General features: G+C 25.9%; 1 protein-coding gene across 1 annotated transcript in view; it reads right to left on the bottom strand.

Moving 5' to 3' along the window:
* Positions 1-25,078, bottom strand: part of SLO2 (slowpoke 2) — a 171,443-nt gene that overhangs the window by 32,441 nt on the left and 113,924 nt on the right. Inside the window, exons 2-7 of the mRNA XM_087404560.1 lie at positions 24,695-24,774; positions 22,874-22,973; positions 21,003-21,201; positions 10,521-10,595; positions 8,512-8,595; positions 8,340-8,434 (exon numbers count right to left, since the gene is read on the bottom strand). Coding sequence (XP_087260686.1) covers positions 8,340-8,434; positions 8,512-8,595; positions 10,521-10,595; positions 21,003-21,201; positions 22,874-22,973; positions 24,695-24,774 — 633 coding nt within the window. The remainder of the gene's footprint in view (positions 1-8,339; positions 8,435-8,511; positions 8,596-10,520; positions 10,596-21,002; positions 21,202-22,873; positions 22,974-24,694; positions 24,775-25,078) is intronic.

Genomic DNA, 25,078 nt, shown 5'->3' with positions numbered 1-25,078 from the left:
AGTTATAATTAAGTAAAAAAATTAAAATTAGAATGTGTGTTTTCAAAAGGGGTCTCTGAAAAGCGCCGAATGCGAGAAGATATTAATGAGAATAAAAAAACCATTTTATCTTCAACATCTCTACATGTCAATTTGCTGAGTTTTCACGTATGAACCGATAATAAAGTCACATTTCCGTTAAAATTTTCATTGTTCCCTATTCAAGCGCCGTGGTTTGTTAGTAACGTTTTCACTAACGAATCTCGTCCGCGTGTTCGTGACGGTTTTGATTCAATCAAACATTATTTTACGGAAACAAGTGACATAATCGAAATAAATTCTTCACTGTCCGTAAAAAGAGAGTTGTTAAAAATTATGTCTCAAAGCTCTCTTTACTTCAACAGAATAAGTTTTTTAATTTTATTTATAAAATAAAAAGTTTTAAAGACATTCAGATATTTTTAAAAATTACTATTAATAAAAAATCTGTGATTCTTTACAATTTTTAAATATCTGTACATATGTATGTAGATACTCATAAGATTTTTTAAAAAAGATTTTTTGATAAAATAATGTTACTTATTTAATACACGTCATTTAATTTTACAATTACAAGTGCAAAGTATATTTGACGCACAATTTATTTGCAAATTAATGTAACTATATGCTTGTTCTATTAATTTTGAAGGAAATTTCTTTTAGCCATCTAGCAGCTAGCAGATATTCTACTAATAAACAGTTATTTAAACAACTTCTACCTATTCGAGATAATATTAATGTTTAATTCCAATAATAATTAATAGTTAATAAATATTAATAATTAAAGACTAAACTTAATTAATAATTAAACTTAATTAATAATTAAAGATTAAACTTCGTAAAAACGTAAAAATATTTACATTTTTTATTACAAACTTAAAAAACTTAACGATTACAAAATGATATCTATAGTTAGAATAAGGAAAACAAAATTAGATGCTATAATAGCAACATACCTAATTAGTATAAAGTGTTGTATTAAAATAATAAATAATAAGTGTTATGATAGCACAAAGCTGCAAAAGGTAAACTTGCATATCATTAAGAATAATGAAATGTATGCATACAAAGATGGGAATAACATTTTTATGCACAAAGATTAGTGGCATGATATTCTGTTTGCGTACAACACATTTACAACACTTTTTCTAATTAATAGTTAAAGGTAAAATATTGATATAAAGAATATCAATATTTTTTTCTATTTATCGCGTAAACTAAAAAATAGTACATGTCTTAAAAATATCTACAAATTTCATCGAAAAAAAAAAAATTTCATACAAATATCTACGAATTTCACAAAAGCCCTAAGAAACTTTTTTATAAAGTTTTAAATTAATAAAACTATCACAATTTTATGAAAAATTTGATTTTCTTACTGCTATTTTAAAAAATTTTTTTACTTTGTTAAAAGTTTGATCAATAACGTTACTATTTATGAAAAGAGTATCATAGAAATTCTTAAAATTTTTGTTTGGTTTTCATCAAATCATGACAAAAAATAACATTTTAAAAAAATTATTTATACTTTTTAAGAAAATTACTTTTTTATAACTTTGTCACTTTCTCAAAAAATTTCTAAAAATTACGTTTATAAAAATTTTTTATATCTTTACATATCTTTAGTTCTTAACAGTCCTCAATTAATAGTAAGTATTTTACCAGTAGTATCTTTTCCCATGCGCAAATGTTCTATAATTTTGTAACTTTTTTCAATAGTCAATCACTCTTCTTTTTTATATATTTCTTTGCGTCTCGACTGTAAGTGCGACGACATTTTTCAATGCACCGCAACGCAGATTCGTTGTACCGTCGTAACCGTACTACACTTTACTCCTTGTCCTTGTCGTAGATAATATGACCGTGCAAGGGCGAGCTGGCAAGTGCGCCGCTCTAGAATCACACCGTAAATAATAAAGCGTCACGATCGATGGTGATACCAATCCATCTGCACAAGCCAGTGTGTGATTATTTATTAACGCCTGTCCCACATTGAGATCTGGGTCGATCAGGCGTGTTTCGTCATTTCCTCACTCGTCCCTAACATTGTAAAAGGCTACTGATTGCAATAATTCGTTCATTTCTATATGTTAAATTAATTTTAAATTGATTCACCAAGGGAGATCTATGCATTTTTAGTTTTTCTTTTTTCAAAATTGCTTTTTAAGTACAATATGTGTGCGTAATAATATAAAATGTAAACTCCATGTATGATCACATAAAAAAAAAGGAATAATGAAAATAATCAATACAATCTTGTTTCTGTATCTTTCCGTTTTGAATAAAATTGCTGGTGATATACTGTCACGGTGCCATAATGATATTGATATCTTAATGAAATGTGTTTGTTATTATCATGAGAGTGATCGAATGACATAAATATCTTCAATTATTTTGACAAACATCTGAGATTTAAAATACTGTAATATAAATATTTAAAAAATACTGTTATATGAATATTAGAAAAATATAATATAAATATTAGAAAAAGATGCATAGTAAAAACATTTATGTTAGACATTTCATTCAGTTCTTGTTGAAATTTTGTATTGAATTTTTAATAAATCTGAGTATTAATTTAATGTAATTGATTATTAATAATAAGTATAAGGCTACGAACCAAGCAAGATCTTATTGCTGTGTAATTATGAAACAAAAGTTTATTATGACACACGTTCGATCCTAATTAGGTCATTCTCAATATAGAAACTAATACAATTTTAAAACAACGACTTATTTGAAAAATATTAACATGACAAACACATAAAATAATTTAGACGAAGAATAATTATAATAATATATAAACTCATCGCAGTGTATGTTAAAATTTTCATTATGGATGGTATTGGGCGTTGTTAGATATATCCACGTGTAAAATTAAATGCCAAAAATTCGGATAAGAACTTGAATGTATAGATATATTACGTCATATGTGTCCACACATGACATTAAAGACGCAATCGCAAAAGTTCGGAATTGCATTCTCAAACTGACGGATGAATTATGAATATTGTCCAGAAATATAATGTAGAAAAGATTGTATAAATTAGTATGCTAAATTGAATGTAAGTCGCTAGATAAAATAATTTCCTCAACTCATGATCAATTTCACAAAAAAAGTTTCAATTATATAAATAAAATAATATATTGTATGTCTAAAGATAAAACGGTTCAATTACATAAACAAAATTAATATTTGTATATATGATCAATGTCATGAGATAACAAATGTACAGAATGTAAGTCGCTAGTTAAAATAATTTCTTGAATACAATGAATTTTCCAATAAAGAAGTTTTAGTTATATAAAATTATATAACTAAATGAAATAACAAATAGAAAATTGTATTTCAAATAATAAAACGGTTACATGATTAAACCTTATATTTACAACCTAAACCTTATATTTACAACAAATGTTTTGAGATAAAACAGTTATTTATAAAGGTTAAAAGTGAATACATAAATAAACAGTTAAAAATACTATCAAACAATTAAAAGTAGAAAATAAAAACTAAAGAAATAAAAAATACCTGTTAAACAGTAGTGCAATATTTATGATTAACAATTGAATACGAAAAAATTGAGATATCCAGAGATCCAGAACTTATCTTTTTAAAAGAAAAGATAATATGATGCTTTGTACTAGTTAGAGGCAAGAAAAAGAGTGGTAGAGAAAAAATGTATAGAAGGAATATCTAGGAGGTATTAGGAAGGAGATAGCGACTGGAATATAGGAAGATACATGTCAAATAACGACTCCATATCGGTTTGCTTATTCAAATCTTGAGATTATCTTTTAATGTGCACCATCTCTGATTTTAACTTTTTGCTGTAAGCTGATTCTGTATTCAAAATTTTTAATTCCTCCCAATCAAAGTTATGATTAAATTTGATGCGATGGTCTGAAATGATCGAAGGAGATCCCGTTTTTTGTTAAGATCAGCAGAATGCTCATGTACTCTTCTATGTAATCATCTTTCCGTTTGGCCGACACTCGACAACTCGCATCACAATCCGGACATGAAATTTTGTACACTACATCTTGGTGCGATAATGGATCCAAACAATCTTTACCTACTTTAATGAACTTATTCAAGATGTTGGGAATCAAAAAAGTCGTTATTAAACTGATCGTTGAGGCAATTGGTAAAATCTTTCAGAAACCGATCTAATATATGGAATCGTGAAGTATTTGTCCTTAATGTTTTACAATTTTAGTAGTGGAATTGTTAGATTTATGAAAATGAAATTTAATTCTTGTTCTAATAGCTGCAAAAATAAACGGAAGTGGATAACCATTCTCTGAATAATAAGATATGAATAGACTCTATTATGTCTTTCTGGTAACGTGAATGTGACAAAAGAATTATTTTATCAACCATTTCAAATACTATTCCTCTTTTGTGACAAATATGGTGAAAATTCAAATATCTTGCCGAAATTGTAGGTTTACGATACTGGTCAAAAACGATTTTATTATTATCTAAGATTAAAATAACATCCAAAAAACTAATAGAATTGCAATTACTAACTTCCATAGTAAACTGCAATTTTATATGTAAAGAGTTAAACACCGTCAAAATATCATTTAAAATTTCATATGAAGCAGCCAATAAAATGTCATCCATATATCATAATAAATCGGTAACCGTATCGAAAGTTTCTCTAATGCTTATTCTTCTAAAACAATGTTCGCTAAATCGGAGACAACGGAGATCCCATTGGCGTCCCAAATGTTTGTTTATAGAAAATCCCATTTAAACGAAAAGAATATGGATTGAAGAACCATCCGAATGGCAATTAAAAATTCCTCTTTCGGAATATTTATATTACGACCAATACAATTATCGTCTAAATTATTTTATGTGTTTGTCATGTTAGTGTTTTTCAAATAAGTTGCTTTTTTAAAATTGTATTAGTTTCTACATTGAGAATGATCTAATTAGGATCGAACGTGTGTCATAATAAACTTTTGTTTCATAATTACAGAGCACTAAGACATTGCTTGGCTCGTAGCCCTATACTTATTATTAATTTTTTCAAATTATTTGAGCCTTTTTCTTACATTATAATTGATTATGTTATTTGAATATTATCAAAATTCAACATTTATTCAACATTTCTTAGTATCAAAATGATATAATTTATGAATAAATGAAAAAACAACATAAAATAATGTATTAATTTAATATATCATAAGTGTTAATTTTAGTGAATAAGATTGCTTACAAATTGTTTCAATACTATGTTTTTACGTTAATTCTTTACATAATATTTATGTTATTTTCTAGCATATTCATTTTGTGTTAAAGTAACACAAAATTTCAGTGAACCGTTTAAGACATATGAAATTTGTTAAATTTAATATAAATTCTTCAACTATGTATGTAATAAATATTAAATGTGAAAAATGTTTGGAAATGCAATAATAAAATTAAAAAATTATAATTTATTTGACATTTTTTGTTAATGTAATGTTATTAAAAATACATATTATATATCAGATTGTTTAAATATGATTAATAAAAATCAATTATTAGTAAATGTCATAAACTTTTCTATTTTACTTAAACAATTTTAAAAATTAGAAAAGAGACCACAGTTCGTTTTCCAAAATAGAAAGATTATATATACAATGCAATATGTTTTGCGTGCAAATTTTCCAATAGTTTGTCTTAATGTTCTAATCCTAACATATGTCAACCAAAATTCTTATGATTTACCATATAGTTAAAGTGGTAAACGGTATCGAATACATGTGATGAATTGTTATTTTTTTTATAATTACGACCTAAATCACTAACTGTTCAAAAGCTTGTGTATAAATTCATAGAATTTTTTTTTATATTGTAGAACGGCAGCTGCAAATTACTCGCGGTTTGCAACTTCACGTCTATACGCGATGACGATTGATGTTACGAATTCCACCCTGTGTGTATAACGGGCATTTGTTTTTCTTCGCATCTGCAGTCGATATTAATTTTTGGTAACCCGTGACGAATTTTTTTCAGCTACAAATCACACTTTTTTCAGGCTGCAAATTGCTTATCGCGACGTTTCATTCTGTCTACAGGATGACACATAGAAAATATAATTTAATTTTTAAGAGTTCTTAAATATTTTTTTTATATATGTATATATATATATATATATATATACTGCTAATATATTTATTAATTTATACATATATATAATAAATATATTAAAAATTGTAATTTCTCTGTTGTGTAGATCAAATATTTTTAAATTGATGAAATAAGTAAATAAAGATTATCGGAATTTGCTTTTATTAAAAAAAAAAGTATGTTTGCAAAAAGTTATTTAAGTATCTACAATTATTTAATATTTCTCAGCATTTTTCTTTTTCTTTCTCTTTCATTCATTCTCTCTCTCTCTCTCTCTCTCTCTCTCTCTCTCTCTTCCTCTTTCCTTTTTTCTTTTTTTTTGTTATCATTAATATTATATTTCAATATGCTAATTGTTAATTTGTTGAATATGAATTAAACTTAAGCAAGTATTTGTAATACAGTAAAAATGGCAAAGGTCATACATGCAAATCATTCATTCATTTTCACAATCTAAGCTTTCCCTGCTCGTCGTTTACAGATACAACTTTATTAGAAGATTAAACAAGACGAACCGCAGTCATCTTCGGCTTGGATTCGTAAATACGAACTCGTACTTCGGGTGGAAAACTTTTCTCATTATTCAGATAATACAATAAGTCCTACACGCTGACAAATGAAATACGTTCGTTATGTAAACTTAAATAACGTGCAAATGCCATGGTGAAAACTTCATTATAGCATTGTTACATAATGAATGTTTTACATAATGAAGAATAATGTTACTTAAGTCGATTCATTAATTCGAGTTCATTACGAATATCAATTCATGATTGTTTGCACGTATGTTACTGCAAATTTGTTGCTTTAAATCAATTTTGAATTAACGACATTATATTTTCTACTATTAATAATATTATTCAACAAAATTGATATATGCGTGAATATATTATATGCTAAATTAATATTACCGTTTTAAATAATAAATCTGCCAACGATTAAGATATTATAATATTCCTGATTAAATCTAAATTAACTTTTATTCAACAATGTTAAATTTCATATGATTGCAATTGTGTTTCTTTTATTTTATAATATAATATTGAGTCGGGATAAAAGCAATTCATAGCACTATGAATTTTAAAATTCAAGCAATTATAACTTAATTCATTAAAAATGATTTAAATTTAAATTTTAAAAAAGATTAGCTTAAAATCCTTACTTTTGAAAGTTACTATGAGCTTCTATAAGTTTGTAATGTTTATATATAGAAGACTACATATAGAGTTGGACAAAGTGGAAAATTTATCATTTTGTGAGACTGTTATGTATAAAAAAAACTTGTGAAAATTTTAGACTTTCTAACATGAAAAAAAAGTTTTTCCTAAAGTTTTTCTACAAAATCATTTTCTAAAAATGTTCTCAAAATTTTTTGTTATTGAGTTATTGCGCAGATTAAATAAAAGGAATATTTTGACTTAAATTTGATTGCTCATAACTTCATTTAAAATTGTTCTATCTAAATTTAAAAAATAGTTTTAAAGTTGAAACTTTGCTCTATCAAATAGTACCTAATTGCCAATTTTTTTAAACATATAAATGTAATACAAATGAAATAGTGCCCACGCTCCGTTTTGACTCAATATATATGTATATATTATATCTATAATTAAACAATCTTTTCTATAATATTTTATTTTTTATGTAAAGATTTATAATATGAAAGTTCTATATAAAAGTTCTATAAAAATTTTCACAAATAACTTATTCCGCCGATTTTATAACTAATTCAGCCGAATTAAAAAATTGCATATCTTTTCACAATAATAACTAGCTAAAAATACAAGAATATTGGAGCACTCTTCAGTTAGTTTTTCCTAAAATAGAAATATTTTTTCCTGAAACTTAAACTATTCTATTAGAAATATCTTTGATGAACGAGTAAGTAGGACAAAGCGAGTAGTACGAACTTACTTTGCAAGTCTATTCACGAACAATTACCTCTGTTAATTATAGTACTGTTAATTATAATAGTTTAAAAATATTTATAATACTCAAAATATGTCTAATTGAAACAATTAAAAAAATTTATTGTATAAACGCATCAAGAAAAGTTTACTTCTGAGTTTTTACTTCATATATTGTAAGAACATATATTGTAAGAGAAAACAAATAAAGACATAGAAGATTATGTCTTAATTATATATTTTTGAAAATACAAATATGTAATAAATTCTATTTGAAAGAAACTCACCTAGTAAAGACAAGGCACAGTAACGTAGCACTAAGGATCATCAGCTGTTGACTCAATGCCGATTGGGACTTCTGCATTGCTCGGTGTAGGTCGTTCTGAAATGTAATTACATCGACCGCAAATCAAATTTAAGCTTGACGTAAATTATGGTTAGATTGAATGAGATACTTACAAACATGTTTTCCAAAGAGTGCTTTGCCAACCAGCAATTTAGGAACACCGGAATGAATAGATTTCTCATTGGCGGGTATAATAACTGCAAATATGATATAGAAATATATTCATTATTATAATATTCTATCTGTAAATTGTAATTAACACTTTGCACTTTCATTATAAATTTATTACGGATTTAATTAGTTCTAGCGTGTTTAGCCATGTTCTTGTTTCTTAAAAAAATTATTGTTAATTTAATCACTTTAATTAAAACGTAATATATTTCTTTAAGTTAACAAATTATTTGTTTAAAAAATTAAGTTTAATATCTTATTATTTTTGATTAATTTAATGAATATAAAATAATTTTTTTTATAATTAAATGTCGATAAAAAAAAAGAATTATTTTGATACATACATAAATTATAAATTACAATAAAATTACATTTCTATGTATACTTAAATTATTCTTCAAACAATTCTGAATTATATTGTCCCTACATGTACTTATTGGAGAACATTTAATCTCTCTCTTCTTGAATCATAATAATTAACTCATTAGTTGAACAAGCATTTATGCTATGATTGTGTATATGGACATAAATGCTATGTCTGCTATTTGCTTTTACAGATATTTATGGTGTAAACATCAATGCGGCTGCTTGGTTTGAACATAAATTTGTTCATTGTGCTTACTTTGCAGCATCAAAGATCCACATCATATTACCTAGACAGCAGAGCATACGTTTGCATATTAAACTCTAGCGAGCGCACTTAGTTTTAATGAAATTTCATTGTAATTTTAAAATGTCATGTATCTAATTATATATATCGTTATATATATCGTTAAAACATTTTTCTCGTCATATTTTCTTTTTACTGAAAAAGTTAGTTTTAGTTCCTTCCTATTTTATATATACGCATACATGTTTTGTGCTTCTTATTTCAAAATTCAACAAAAGAGAGTAAAAATAAGAATTCAGAAAATTATAAGATAAGATTATTGTTTATTTTTTTTAAATTACTTTTTTAAAAATTTCATTAATTTTCTACAAATATATGTTGAATTAAATACAATCAGATAATTATTTTCTCAAAAATTAATATTATACAAACAACTATACTGTTATATAAAGTTAATTAACAATAGTTGTTCTTAGAATGCTATTTGAAAATTTTAGAATTACTTCAGTTCTTTTTATAACTGCAATTTTCACATTTTTATGATACGATATTTATAAATAGGTAAAGTTATAGAAATTTATATATCCAGTTTACACGCTCATAAACGTCACTGCACAATCCAAAATTAATGAGATTAAGTTAATTAAATTCCAAAGCGCAATAACCGTGCACGTAATGTCGTTACGTATTGTCCACTGTGAAATAAAGGTTATTCCCTATGGGACATATAAAAATCGATATATACATCATAGTCAAGTGTATGCAACTTGACACGAATAAAGTTCGTATATTTTCACGCGAATACGACTTACGTAACATATATGTGTGTGTATATATATATATATATATATATATATGTGTGTGTGTGTATGTATATACATATATACTATATATACATGTAATACACTCCTTACAAAATTTTTTTATTATATTTTGTGTAACATTTCAACTTTTAACTATAAAATTGGCAATTACTATTTATTTAAATTATTTATTAAAATTTACAATTACATCAATAAATAATTAATATTTAAGAAAAAAGATATATTAGAAACAAATATATATAAAATTACAGAATCAAAAAATTAAACAATTCATTTGTAATTTTAAAAAAATTAGAGTCTATCCTTTAATCTATTTTAAAATGCATATATTAACATTTGCACAAATTAGCGATCTGACAATTTGTTTTATATGAAATCGAACGAAATTTGCTGTAAAAATTACTGTAAAATAAAAAAATAAACATAAAAGGATATATATTATTAGCAATGCAAAATTTTAAATTAAAATAAATAATACTAAAAATAGAAAACAAATAAAATTCTCTTAAGGACTTACCGTGATTGTGAACGGGATCGTGTTGACCAGTTCCAGGATGAAATGGAAGGATAGAAGCTGCTGCCAGACATTTCCCTGTGAACATTACAAAGACAGCTCAACACACCCAGCGACAATTTTATCAAAGTAGGAACTGTGAATAACGTTTTAAAAGTAAACATGCACTTCATTGTTCTGTATTTTCTAAAACAGTTTTGTAAATACTATGAAGATAAATATATACTAATAAATTTAAGAAATTTAGAAGTAAGAGATCCTCGCAATCTTTTTACTCATAAAATTATTTTTTATTTGTGATTATTATTATAAAACATCTTGTACAGTTAATAGTAAGTTCAAGTTTTATAATATGTATAATCAAGTGTTTAAAATCAAAATTTTATAATTTTAAAAAAACTTTTATTAGCAAAAATCACATATGTTTTATTTAACAAAATTAAACAAAATTAAACAGAAACAATGATTTATTTAATTATTTTTTTTTAAATTTTACTTTTCTTAAAAACTTTTCTTTAAAATGTACTCGATATTACTTTACTTAATCACCAAAACAATTTTTACGATCGTTTAAATCACGACACGCTAAGTATAGAAGCGTAGGAATTACAGTCGAGAAGATTAATCAAAAATTATATCTTCTAGATTGCTCCATAAAAAATATCATTTACCGCATCAGCGCCAGCAGTAATTAACTTCGCGAGACAGAAAAAGTGAATACGTGCATAATCAGATCAAGAACTTCTTCGTCTCATCGTTGGACTTATCGGACTGACTCGATGTAGGTACATCTCTTGCACTTCGTTGAAAACATGATGCGCATATTACATTTTTACTTAAACCACAGCCTTTCATCATATTATACGTCTCTTTGATCTTAACGACTGACTTTTTAGCACGATAGATGATAAAAGTTTTGCATTTATATCAAGCAAATTTTTAATTAAGACAGGAAACAGCCTTTATTTATATAAAGATATTTATAATTAAATCTTTTTATAAATAAGAAAAGCTAATTTTGTTACCAAATCAACTTTTATTATGTTTTTTAGTCTCTTTACAGAATTTTCAACATAACATATTATAATATCGTTCACTAAAAAAAATTATATCTCGAATGCGTTAATTCAATAAGTAATATAATATATTTTCGTGTTCTATTATGTATAAAATAGAGGAGACTGGAGCCAGTTGTCACAGTTTTTAATTAGTGATTTTTAGAAAAAAGTGGATGCTTGATTTTGAAATATTATATACGTTATAGTATATTATCTTTTAAGTATTAAAAAAAAATATTACTTGTGAATTCATCATATCGTAAAAATAAGTTATTTAATTTTAAATAAAGCTGCGAAAATATGATAATTAACCCCGTGTGTTCTAGATTGAATGTCACACGTTCTAGAATTGGTAGTAGCATATTTGTTATGGACAACATATATAAAAAATACAATTTTTATTTTAATATCAGATCTATATTTTGAGAAATAATAATAATTATGGTATTACAAATAAAATAATTATTTTAATCATAAGATACGTAATTTATTTTTATACCGTAGTTTGCATATGAAAAATGAAAAAATATATATATCTATATAAAATATAATATATTTGTAAGTATATTCTCTAAAAATGTATTCTTTAAAGATATTAAAATTAGATATTATCTAACCTCATCTCATTTTGGTCTATCTACCTCACATAACCGTTTCTAATAAAGGAGATTATATTCATAAACTTTGTCAGAATAATAATTAATTAAGTGTAGCAAAGATCTTCTAAGACATGTTATTTTCTATGAATATCAGGGATATCGCGATTAATAATGCCAAAGACTTGTCAGACAACAAAATAGATGATAAGAAAAATTTACTCACCCACTTCATTTTCTTAAAAATAGCTATAAATAGATATATACAATGTTTATAGTGTAAACCATTTTATACAACAAATTAATATTATATCAGCTATCTACAATCAAAAAAAGAGATTTTTCTGCCATGTCCTCTTTGAGTTAAGCATTTTGACAATCAACCCTGTTGACGACAACCAGCCTTAGTTTTCTCTATAACACAGCTTGAAAAATTTATATTAATTATTAGATTAAAATTTGAAAAATTAAACTAGCTCTAATAATTTTAAACAGTATTCATTTATGCGAACGTCCTAAATAATGCCGCGTCTTGAAACGCTTTCTAATTACCATCTCGTTTTATCACGGAATATTCAACAGCAATTAACAGTATATATACTATACTGACGCTTCATGATATATAGACAGAATATATGTTAAGTTTTATCTATTAGTGCCTTTTTCATCCATGGTATTTATTATCTTAAATTTATTTAATTTAAATTTTTTAAGAGACTATTTATTATCTTAAATCATCTTGTACAATAAAATAATCATCATATAGATAATAAATACATGAATTTTATGATACTAAGGTATATCTTTTACCTTAAAAAAATATTGTGTAAGATGGTTTTCAAGATGATATATTTTAATCCGTTCAAATTAACTTATTTTAACTATTATAATTAGTACTTATAGTATACATATTACATACATTAGTACTTATACACATATACTTATAAATCTAATCATTATTTTAACAGAAGAAGTTTAAAATAAATTTTATTTTTTTATATTTTTTAAGTTGTCAAATTCAAAGAGTCGAACGAGTATTACATTAGAAGTATAATGTAAAATATAATATTTAAATACTATTGCATAAAAGTATTTAAAAAAAATAATTTATAATAGTTACTATTATAACCCATAACAACTACATAGCACATATTACAATTCTAACAATAAAATAAGTATTAAATATTCAAAATTAATATTAATTAATTAATATTTTTAATAAATGTAATATCATTTTGTGCATTGATGTGTAGAGTATTGTGTATTCATTTCAATGCACTTTAATATTTAATAAATCAGACGATCGAATTTTCGTATTATATCTTAATTTATAATTTTTTGAATTTTTAGTTACTACAAATAGAATAGTAATTTTATAAAAACGACACAGCTCGCGGATATAATCAGGATAATATTGCACAGAGTATTCTGAATAATCATTGATCTTATCTTCTTCAACTCTTTATCCGATGTGACAAAAAATAACGGAAAATCTTCAGGTGAGAGACATGTTACTTGTATCAGATTACCTAAGTCTAAAAGACTCTCACGTATCTTCACAAATCCTTCATTTTAGCTCTATAGCCAGTCGAAATTCCTTTGGAAAAATGTCTGATAAATAGATTCGTATGCTTACATCCCAAGTGATTTTGTCGATCTCTCAACGAGAGGACTACAATGTACTCTGATGAAGAATTCCTTCGAATCTCTGACCATTGGGTCAGTAAAGTTTCATTTATATGCGACTCATTTGTATCTATTTTCTTCTTCATGATGATAAGTTTAACTTAGATTTCCTAATACGCGCATTCAATTAACTTTATCCAATTAATCTTTAAATAACAATTTCAGATAATTTAATTAGATTGCAGCTTTCTAATTGAGTAATAGAAACAACATTTTTCATATAACGACGAAGAATTATGACAATGGATATACATATAACAAGTACCTACTTATTTTTTCGTTGAACTTGTTTAAAGATTAAGTTTCACACGATACATATGAATTCTCCTATAAATATTTCTAATAAAAAATTAAAAAGTTTGAAAACACATGATTAAGTTATATAAAGTGCTATTACTAGTTAGAGTTAAAATTGGAAATTTTGTTATTTTTATTTATTTTATTCTTCACTATGAAGATTTATTTTATTCTTTACTAAATCTTACGAAAACGATTTTCCTATATCTAAAATGATCTACTTTGTGTTACTATCTTATTGATTTCATGATTGATTTCAATTTCCAGATGCAATTACCGTATCGGTAAGTGACAAAGAGTACCTCAAAATAGAAGTGCGCAAGAAAAGACCCTCGAGAAAAATACGCTTTTTTTTATTTGGCCTTGTATTATAAAATTATTATATATTACATATATTTTTTTACACATAAAGTAGAGATGAATCATTTTATTAGACTACTTTTTATATTGTCAAAACTAAAAAAATACAAACATATAATTTATAAAATTTAAGAAAAATAAAAACTCGAGTAAATTATTATTTATCTTGTTAATTATCATTTATAGGAAATAGTCATTTATATAAAATTAATTATTTTATTAAAAGTGTGTCAATCAAAATGCTTCTTACATAACTTTACACTTTTTTATAATCTTAAAAGCTGATGGATTAAAATTAAAATTTTTATTTATAATGATGTGATTATAATTCAAAAATATTAATCATTATATATTTTTTAAAGAAAACATTTCATCAAAGCTAAATTTGACTCTAATCATATTTATAGAATCCAAATATAATTCTATTTCTATTGATTTTATATATGTATTATATATGATTATTAAAAATAATATGATCTCCCTTCACTTTTAATATTATCTAATGCAGATATTATCTTTTTGTTCTTTTAACTATAATAAAATTTTTATAAATTTTTTGCAATATCTATTTTTTCATATGTGGTTTTATTTACATTAAAAAAATGATCGACATTCCAGAAAGAAATTGGCAATGCAACAGCCACGCTCATGGGATTCATCTTTTAATGGAGAGTCTCTACGGAGAAATCACCCTTCTTTTTTTTCTATATTCACTGAGGCAATAACGCAGCTTAAAGCTCTACAGAGGCTGCAGACGATAACCGGATGAACTTTTTCGAAAACTCCATGACTATTAATATCCGCTTCCGGGATTTACAAACTAGTGGTTACATTGGCAAACGCAATTTAAAAGAGTACATCGACAAAAAAAGATAGACTAAGGTTTCAAATTTTCTCTCAATATTATGCTTTGCAACCTTATGAAGAAGATTATCAGTAAATAGCACATAGCAGAAATGTTCTTTAAGACAAAAATTTAATAATATAATTGCAAAAAGAATTCTTTTTTAACAAATTAATATAAACAAATATTTCTAATATTTAGCTTAAATAAAATCATTTATTTTTCACAACATTTAAGAAGCTTAAAATTAGTTTTAATTTATATTTTTATGTTAATTTTAAAAATATTTTTATCAATACTTCCAAGTCATATCTTTTTTTTAAGATCTCTATTATCGATATAATTTTCAGCCTTCCATTTTCATCTTTCTCTCTCTCTCTCTCTCTCTCTCTCTCTCTCTCTCTCTTTCTCTCTTCGTTGAACTCAAATCTGCTTTTAGTAAAATGAATCCACAATAGTTTCCTACAATGCTTAGCTTTAAATGTTTAATTCGCCACAAAATATAATCTTAGGCGCAGTCATGCAACTAATGACTCTTTAGATTTCTATTTGCGATATCCTCGTTTCCTCTCAAAACCTGATAAGAGAGGTCTTTAAAACTTCGCAAATCCAGAATGGCAAGCAGAAACGTCACTGATGAGAATAAGGAAGAATTGAATGCGGGTGTGAGCGTCGATCCGTATGAAAATTAAACGTTCCATTAGTCATAAATCGGATTATAATCTTTATTTTACATGAGATGAACTTATTACACGTGACCAATGCATCGTATTGCACAGCGATGACATCGCATTCGCGTATTAACTTGCTAATTTCGGTATCCGGCAGATTCCAAAGGAGCTTCGACACCAAACCGTACCGCAACTCACGGCTAAACTCACAAACAAGGGAACTTGATGCGATTTTGCGAAGCATCTCTGTTGTTGTCAACTCAAGATGGCTCCCGCAACCGCAACATTGGTAACCACGGCTGGTGTGACATCGAGGGATACTATATACAATTTAACAGAATATCTACTATTTTTGTTGGTTATTTTTTGTAATAAAAAAAAGATTACTATTTCACTTATTGACATTTTTCGCAAACGTTTCTTTTTGATTATTATTGACAATATTAATACTTAAAGACACAGTTGCTAAAAGTTACTTGTGCTTGTGCTATTATATATTAAATGTAAAAGTATTAATATATTAAATTTTATATCTTTACTAAAGTCTATCTTCACAAGTACCATGCGGAGATTTCAACAACCATCGCGTCTGTCGGAGACTTCGATGATCGGGATATTTTAAAAGATAACAAACGCTTGTTCGTAGATTGTAACCTCTATTGTGTATGTACTTTTCAAACATTTTATAATCTTTTTATTCTTATTATACTTGTTAGATGTACGGTCTAGATAAATTTATTATCGCATAAAAGTTTTCATTCTAATCTTAAAATAATATTTCATAAATTTTGTAGTAAATTAATATTATAGAATACAAATTCTTTCACTATCAGTTAAAATTTAAAAAATTTATTTTAGACTATTGCTATTTATTATACAATAATTATTATGAGAAATGTATGCGTGAAAGTAGCAAAATACATGCAATATAAAATGCAAATCTCTGAAATAATTTTAACATTAACTTACTTAAAAAGCAACTTTAATTTAATTCTTAAATAATATAAATTAATAAGTTAAATTAAATAAATAAAATTGTTAAATAATTAAATGTTTATATTGCATGTATTATTTGCTATTGCTATTTTGATGTCTACCTTAAAATATTACACAATATAAAAAAAATGAAATAAGCAATATAAGAAAAATCCAGTTTTCACGAGCATATTGAAAAGTCACGCATACATTTCTCATAATAATTATTGTATAATAAATAACAATAATCTGAAATAATTTTTTTAAATAAAATGTCAGAATTAATTCTAACAAAAAATCCAAGATTTTTTTAGTAATGTACAATTTAAAAAACGTAGCAACCGGAGAATACTATAGAACAAACTTTAATAATAGCACATTTAATTATAATACAGCTGTACATTATTGATGTAATATTATCAGCTTATCGTCAGAATGCTCGATTAGCAAATAGCGTGACGAACTTGTTACAGACCGTTGTAGATTATATCGCAAATTCTGCACATGCGCGCGCGTGAAAATTTATCGCTGTGGAAAGATTAAACGGTCATTTAACAGCAATATAACTTTTTATAAATCATTTTTTTTGTGTTCTTAAAGTGATTAACTTACAAAGAATACTCAAAGATTTTATTTAAAATAAAAAATTTTCGCTTAAAATATGGGTACATAATAATAATAATAAAGTTCAACATTTTATATATATAAATTATTCAAAGTTGTTTAAAGTACCATACCAAACTTATTTTTTGAAATGTTATATTACAACATTTTAATATTTTACATTTTAAGTGTTATTGCTTTTCTCGTACTATTTTTACATTATTTTTAAATTTTTAAAAATTGACAAATAGTGGTATTTAAAATATAATTTAATTAAAATATCTCTATTTTTAAATAAATTTCTATTTCAAATACAAAATACAAATTTTAAAATTTTTATAAAAATAAGGTGAATATTGATAGGGCATTTAGAGTTTCACATGACACATGTTATCAAAGTTATGACTCTAACCTGAGTGACCTTTAAAAGGTTGTAGCCATCATTCATTATTAAAAAATTATTAACAATCAAAAAAGATTAATTATTCTTTTTAATATTTTAAATAGTAATACAATGTATATTTTCGTGTGGAAAGTTATAAACCTATGTGGAATCTCACTTTGTGTTGTAAAGTGTGTGTATGGACGTAGTGGGTTCCGCCCACTCCTCTACGGGGAACTCCTCAACAAAAAATTAGATGAATAGGTTTGCGTTGAACCGCGTGAAAAATTGCAAACCCACACGTGAGATTCCACATGTGTTTACAACTTTTAAACATGGGTTTACAACTTTAGTTAAACTCCACAGGGGTTTATAACTTTCCACGCGAAACGAGGTTTCAACCCAAACCACGTGGGTTTACATTTATGTAAGATTTTTAATTAATGATTGATCAATCCAAGATAGCTTTTACGCAGCAAAGTTACAAAAATTAGCCTAATTTATATTTCGTTTGCATTTTGATAACACATACGTATATAGCTATAAAAAATATAAATCAACATGTAATGCGATATGTAGGCTGAAATTCACTGTCTGGAGTTCATCTTTAACCTCAAGACAATCTCAAGCAATCTTAAGATATAATACGGCTCTCTGATTGGTTCATAACATCTCAAGACTCTCTACTAACTTAAGACCATCTTGAATCTTGAGCAATATCTATGGATTTCGCCCTTAGATTAATTGCGGTAAAATTCAATAACTTTTTAATAAACAACAAGTATCGACTAAAATCTTCTGAAAGTCATTTATGATCTTGACAACATCAAAGTTAAAATCATCGAAGTTGGATCTCCTATTGTCAATATTCACCAAAATAAAACAATCAGTTGCAAAAGCGAACTAGTAGAATCTCAAGCAAAGACAAAACCCCTTTCTATTTGGTCAGTTTTTAATTCATAATTTTGTAATTGCAGTAACTATTACTATCATAAATATTGTCAAAGAAAAAAAAAATCAAGAGACAAGAATCGATCAAAAAAGTCCGACATCGCGATATTTCTCTGAATTTACTGTAAACTTTTCAATTCAAAAGTGTATGAGATTCTTCGTATATAATTCGAGGCGAGTTGAAAATTTTTTTCTTTTTCCAAACGAATAATCACGAAAGCAAATAGATTGCGAGGAATTGCACGTCAATCTTGCAATACGGCATATTCAGTCAATTCAAACCATTTAACCAGTGAACTGTAAACTATCTGCTTTGAATCAATAAGTCATATTAATGTTCGCTCTTCAATTTTTGTATAAAGATGAGAAAACTTGTTTTATTTCGCATGTAATTTAAATTTATTTTAGAAATTACAGAACGACGAAGGAGCATAGCGAATAATCTGGCAAAGCGCATAACTATACTTACTCATGCAGAACTATATAGCAGATATTTAATATAAGTAAATACATTATAAAATATTTGCGATAATATGTTTATCAAATCAATTTTTATTAACTTTACTACGCACACGAAAATAATCTGCTAAACGAAAAGTTTTATGGCATTATGAAAGATTATATTTTAACTATTAATTACGTAAGTTTCACACGTGTCACTAAAGAAACTATTTGAATGTGTAAAAAAAGCAAAAGTTATATTAAAGATTGTTAAGAAAGAATAGATAAAATTTATTAAGATTATATTATCTAAAAGAAAAATTCTTATTAATAAAAAAATTCTTTGTTGATAAAATATGTATAACACTTATTAATTTTTAATTATTTAAATACATCTTAAAATATAATATAAATAGAATATATTAGGTGTTGGAATTAATTCGTAGCGTTTTACAAGTGATGGGAAGTACTTTCATTAATGTATTTTTTAATGCTCATGTGAAATAAATAACATTCTTTCATTTAAAAACGCTACGAATTAATTCCAACACCTAATAATATAAACTTTATACATAATAGTTTATATAAGTGACTTTATACATAGAAGAAAATTTTAATATATTATACATTTTTGCTTTACATTCTAACTCAATCTAATTACCCATGTAGAAATAAATCTAATTGACTTCATTCAAGACCTAGTAATTAGATAGTAATGATAAGTTTTCCAATTCATCACTGAGTAGTTACTAGCTGCATATTTATAATCAGTTTATAATGTAATTGCTCTCTAGTCACAATATTAAAAATATAATAATAAAGGACACTGCTGTATCTAAAATGTATAATCTAACTACTATGAATATGCAGCTGGTAACTACCCAGTAATGAATTTAAAAATTTATCTAATCGTTATATCTAGCTACTAGGTCTTAAATCAGATCGACTAAATTCATTTCTACACGGAACAGTTTTCTTTACAGTTTTTTAATCAAATTAATAATAAAAGTAAGGAAAAATATAATTTATAATACAACTATGTATATTATTTCATTCATTGAATTAAATAATATTATCAGAAAATTATTCTTAAACGTCTTTATCAATAACGTAATAATAGCATAGTACGTGAAATAAAAAACTCAGAGTCAGGAATCTTGTGTTCTACCAAGTATAAAAAAAATTTAAATTATGTTGTCTGTGGGGATTAGATAGACAAACTGTTAAAGAAGAAAAATAACCTTCAATAAAAGAAATATTTTATTTTATTTTTTTATTTGCTATTTAATCGCTGCTAAATCTAGAATAAATAGTTACCAGTTAATTTTTTTTCTTGACTATTAATTAAGTTGGCTATTAATTAATTTTCTTTGTACAGCTACTAGAAGAATTAGTAAACTAATAGCTATGTATGTAAGACATGATTTTTCTATTTTATGATTAAATAGACATGAGATTACTACTTGGATATTCTGAGTAAAGAGAGAGAAGAGAAATATTTCAATCATATAAACCATAAACCTCTTCGGTGAGCAAGCCAATAAAATAACGAGCATGCTCAGGCAATCGAATATCGAGTAATAAAAACAGAATTTATTTGTAGGAGGGAAAGATGACGTACCTTGTAACCGAGGTAAGCAAGTAGCAAAGCTTCGGTTAACGATACCATAGCCAAGATGACTTGGACAACCCACAACTCTAAGGGTCTTCTGACCCATAGGATCGCATCCCAATTGATAGTCGGGTGTTCCTGAAATTCCTCCTCCGTCAAGTTCTGTGACGCGAGAAACTCGGTCTTGTTGCCAGGAGTACAACCGTAACTAAATAGAGAAAAAAAGGATGATAAGTGACAGAGAGAGAGAGAGAGAGAGATGAGTGTGTGAATAGAGAGGGATGGATTGTCGCGCAGTATTTGGCGTGCATGAGTTCAATAGGTTTTCACCATCAAGTACATCGTTTGGATCGCATTGAAGGATACTCTCAACTATCACATCGCATGGAAAGAATAGAAAGAATAAAATATCGAATGTCAAAAAAGTTTATACAGCCTATAAAAACCGTATTTTTTATTTAAATGTTTGTGTCAAAATTTATGTATATACCTACAGAATATTTTTACTAAGATTGTTGTTTCCATCAATTATAGTTTTCTTGAAAAATTTAGAGTCAATAGATTTTTAACAAAAAGAACCTTACACGTTTCTTATGAATGTACATATATGTGTACTGTTATATTACATAAAGGAAGACATCAAGTTATCTTAAAGAGATATAACACTTGTTGTCAGTTTATGATTTCAGAGTTTCAATCTTTTTTATCTTTTGACTTTCTATAATTATGGTAATGAAAACATTTAGTCGCAGAATTACCAAATTACAACATATCTCAGAATGGAGTAATTTGACTAAGATCACTTTTTTTAAAGAAAATTTGCGCGGATCTTTCATCAGAATCATTGATTTTAATTATAAAATTACTTCACATATTAAAGGATTTTGATAAATTTTGTTTGAAATAGAAGATAAAAACTCTTTAGGAAATTAAAATATGTTGATTAAATAAAATTTGTAAACTTTTGTAACTTTTGTTAAACAAATTATATTTATATGTTTATCAAATATTATTTTTAAAAAATGATGGTTCATACCGTACAAGTACTAAATTAATATTAGTATTAGTTACAAAATATTAATAATCCGGATTTAAAATACAAATTATTATTTATTCGAAAATATTGTACAAAGAGATATTGTAAAATCTTTGAAAATATTGCCATTTTCAGGCATGCGGGCAACAACACGTCGCATCGTATTTGTTGTACTATCTTATCTACGTCTTATTCTAAGCCATGATAGGAATGCTGCACAATATTGTAATCGTGTATGAATATCACGTTGCTCACACGTTAGAGCAAATTCCTTCCCAGGAAGGAATTTTTCTAGAAAATCCATCGGCGACAAAACGAAATGAAACCATGAAGCAATTTCTTTATTTTCAGTGTTGCAATTCATGCTGCTACATAGAATGTTCCAGATTTTTTCCATTTTCTTTTATTTCAGAATTCTTCTACTAACGTGAATATATTTCTATTCTTAAAAATAAAACGTTAACAGCTTTATATTAACAATTTAATAATAGAAATATTTAATTTTTTTATACCAAATAATTCGAAATCGAAAAGAAAAATGTAAAAAAGTTGTAATCTTCTCTGTTTCATAAAACACATATCATTCTCTTTTTTTTGCGTAAAATAAATGGAGCGAAAACATATGACACACACACACACACACACACACACAACAAATTTATTAAAAAATAAAAATAAATCCAGTTCTGACAGGTAACGAATGATTTTTAAGCAGTTCAAAAATCCACAATAATATTTGAATTTATATTAAAAAAATTCAAATGTGGACATGATTAAGTTCAAAGCAAAGTTCATGTTTAAGTTCTGCTTAAAAGGATTTATTTGAATATTTAATGTAGCTTACCATGCTGCGAACGTTGGATCGTTGTCGGTAATAACCCTGAATATATACAGGAAGCATGTTAAGAGCTTGAAGAAGAGATTGGCAAGTCGTATTCTCAAGCCTGAAACATAAATTTCATTTCTTTGTTGATTTCTACATTTCCATTTAATTTACATTTCTATTGTAATTCATTCAATTCATTTCTCTTTTTTTTAGTAAGTATATAATCTCTATTAATTTTTTCTTTTCTTTTCTTTCTTCATTAAATATAACTAATAAAATATAACATTTTAATTTATATAATACATGTGTTAAATTTATAATCTAAATTATAAATGTGAATTTTGAAAAGTAATTGAAATGTCTTTACACTGCCTTCTGTTAAATTTTAGATATAAATATTTTTTTCAATATTTTCAAAACTTTTCAAAACAATAATTCTCTTTTTATAAACATTTTAAAAATATTAATATATTAACTTCTCTTCAACATTTTTATCTTAAGTTAAATCTAATGCTGAAATATCTTTCATTAAAGATGTACAATTAAAGGTGGCCAACACTTTGTAAATTATTTAGTTATAAATTAAAAATATTCCTAAATTTGATAATCACAGTGAAAGTTTTATGAGATAAAAGAATAATTTAAGAAAATTATTTATTGGAAATTCAGTACAACAGAATTCAATATGATAAACATCGTTTAAAAATATATAGATTGTATAGCATAATATATAATAAAAAGATATTGTGATTTACTATTTTTAGTCTATAGAAAAAGTTACGTAATATGTTAAAAGTTTACTAATAATAAGACTTATTGTTATATAGGATTGGTCTATGCTTAAGTCGAGTACTGACCGTTCAGATGACTTTAACGAGATGCTATAACCAATTGCCCGCGACAAACTTCACAAAGAACAACAAAGCGTTCAAATCTGTTGAGTTTACATCTTAATAGGTCAAATACAAAGGTCAACACTAACACAAGAAGAATTCGTATAGTGGCACAATATCTATTATCGTCATTACAATTCCGAAAGAGCACAATTGTGCTCTTTCAGAATATCCACAGAGATGGTGGTGATATTCTTAAGATTGCCTTTAAAATGGCTTCGCTATTTCAAAAGGAAGCAATCGAGACCGCTTCGCGGCAAGCCAGAAGACCGTTGACGACGATCTGGCTATTTCCGCCGACAAATTTGGTAGAAATATAACATTGATACGACGATGTAGTTAAACTTATCTCGGAAGTTGTGTCATTACTTTTATTAAAAATATTTTCATCTCCATATACATATATCATTTTGTTGTTATATTTTATTTAAAATATTAAATTATAATAATATTTTGAAATATATTAATGTTCACAGTTGTTTTAATAAAGCAGAAAATTTGGAAAGTAGTTATGTAAAAGTAGATAAAACGTGACACATAAATATTTTGTATGTATTTTGCATGTCACAATGTAGTATCAAATGTAATGATGCTATCAAATAGCGTGAGATAGAACTATAGATATAAGTTTATGATAGCAAATCTCTCTGTACAATGAAAGATGCGTACGTATGTGTGATATCAAATGTAACGGTATATCTATGATATTATATATAAATTGCAGCAAATATTTTTTACAGTAATTGTAACAATCGTATTACGGCTTTTATTACAGAAATATAGAACAAAACAGAATATAATTGAAATACAAATTAATATTTCTATGATTGACAATGTAAATTGTACTTGAATTTACGAAATCTTTTAACTTTCTAAGAAAACTTCTCTCTTTTGTTACACATATCTAAAACTTAAAAGTTACCATAAACATAATCAATTTACTTACTTGAACGCTGATTCTTGATGAAGTACAACTGCAGTCGTTCCTTGAATGTATTTTCATTCACATAATACTCAACGCGAACTCTGAAAGTAGACATACAACGATATTACTGTTAATTGATTTTGCAAACTTTTTGTAGATATTAACTATAACGTTATCTAACTTTACATAATAATATTCAATAACTTTTAACCATATCCAATAAATTTTCAATTATATTCAATAATTATAATAATTTTCGTTTGTATGTAAGATACAACTATTCCTAATATAGGTACGTATATCGCAAATTCTCCTTATTTTTTCAATAAACTTTGTTATAACATTCTATAGCAAAGCAATTTTATGCACATCTGTATCGACAATTGCGTTTATATATACATGTAA

Source organism: Acromyrmex echinatior, chromosome 3, assembly GCF_024713525.1.
Source record: "Acromyrmex echinatior isolate Ae372 chromosome 3, ASM2471352v2, whole genome shotgun sequence".
NCBI classification, from domain to species: Eukaryota; Metazoa; Arthropoda; class Insecta; order Hymenoptera; family Formicidae; genus Acromyrmex; species Acromyrmex echinatior.
The sequence above is the reverse complement of the archived record's forward strand: the minus strand, read 5'-3'. Positions and strand labels throughout refer to the sequence as shown.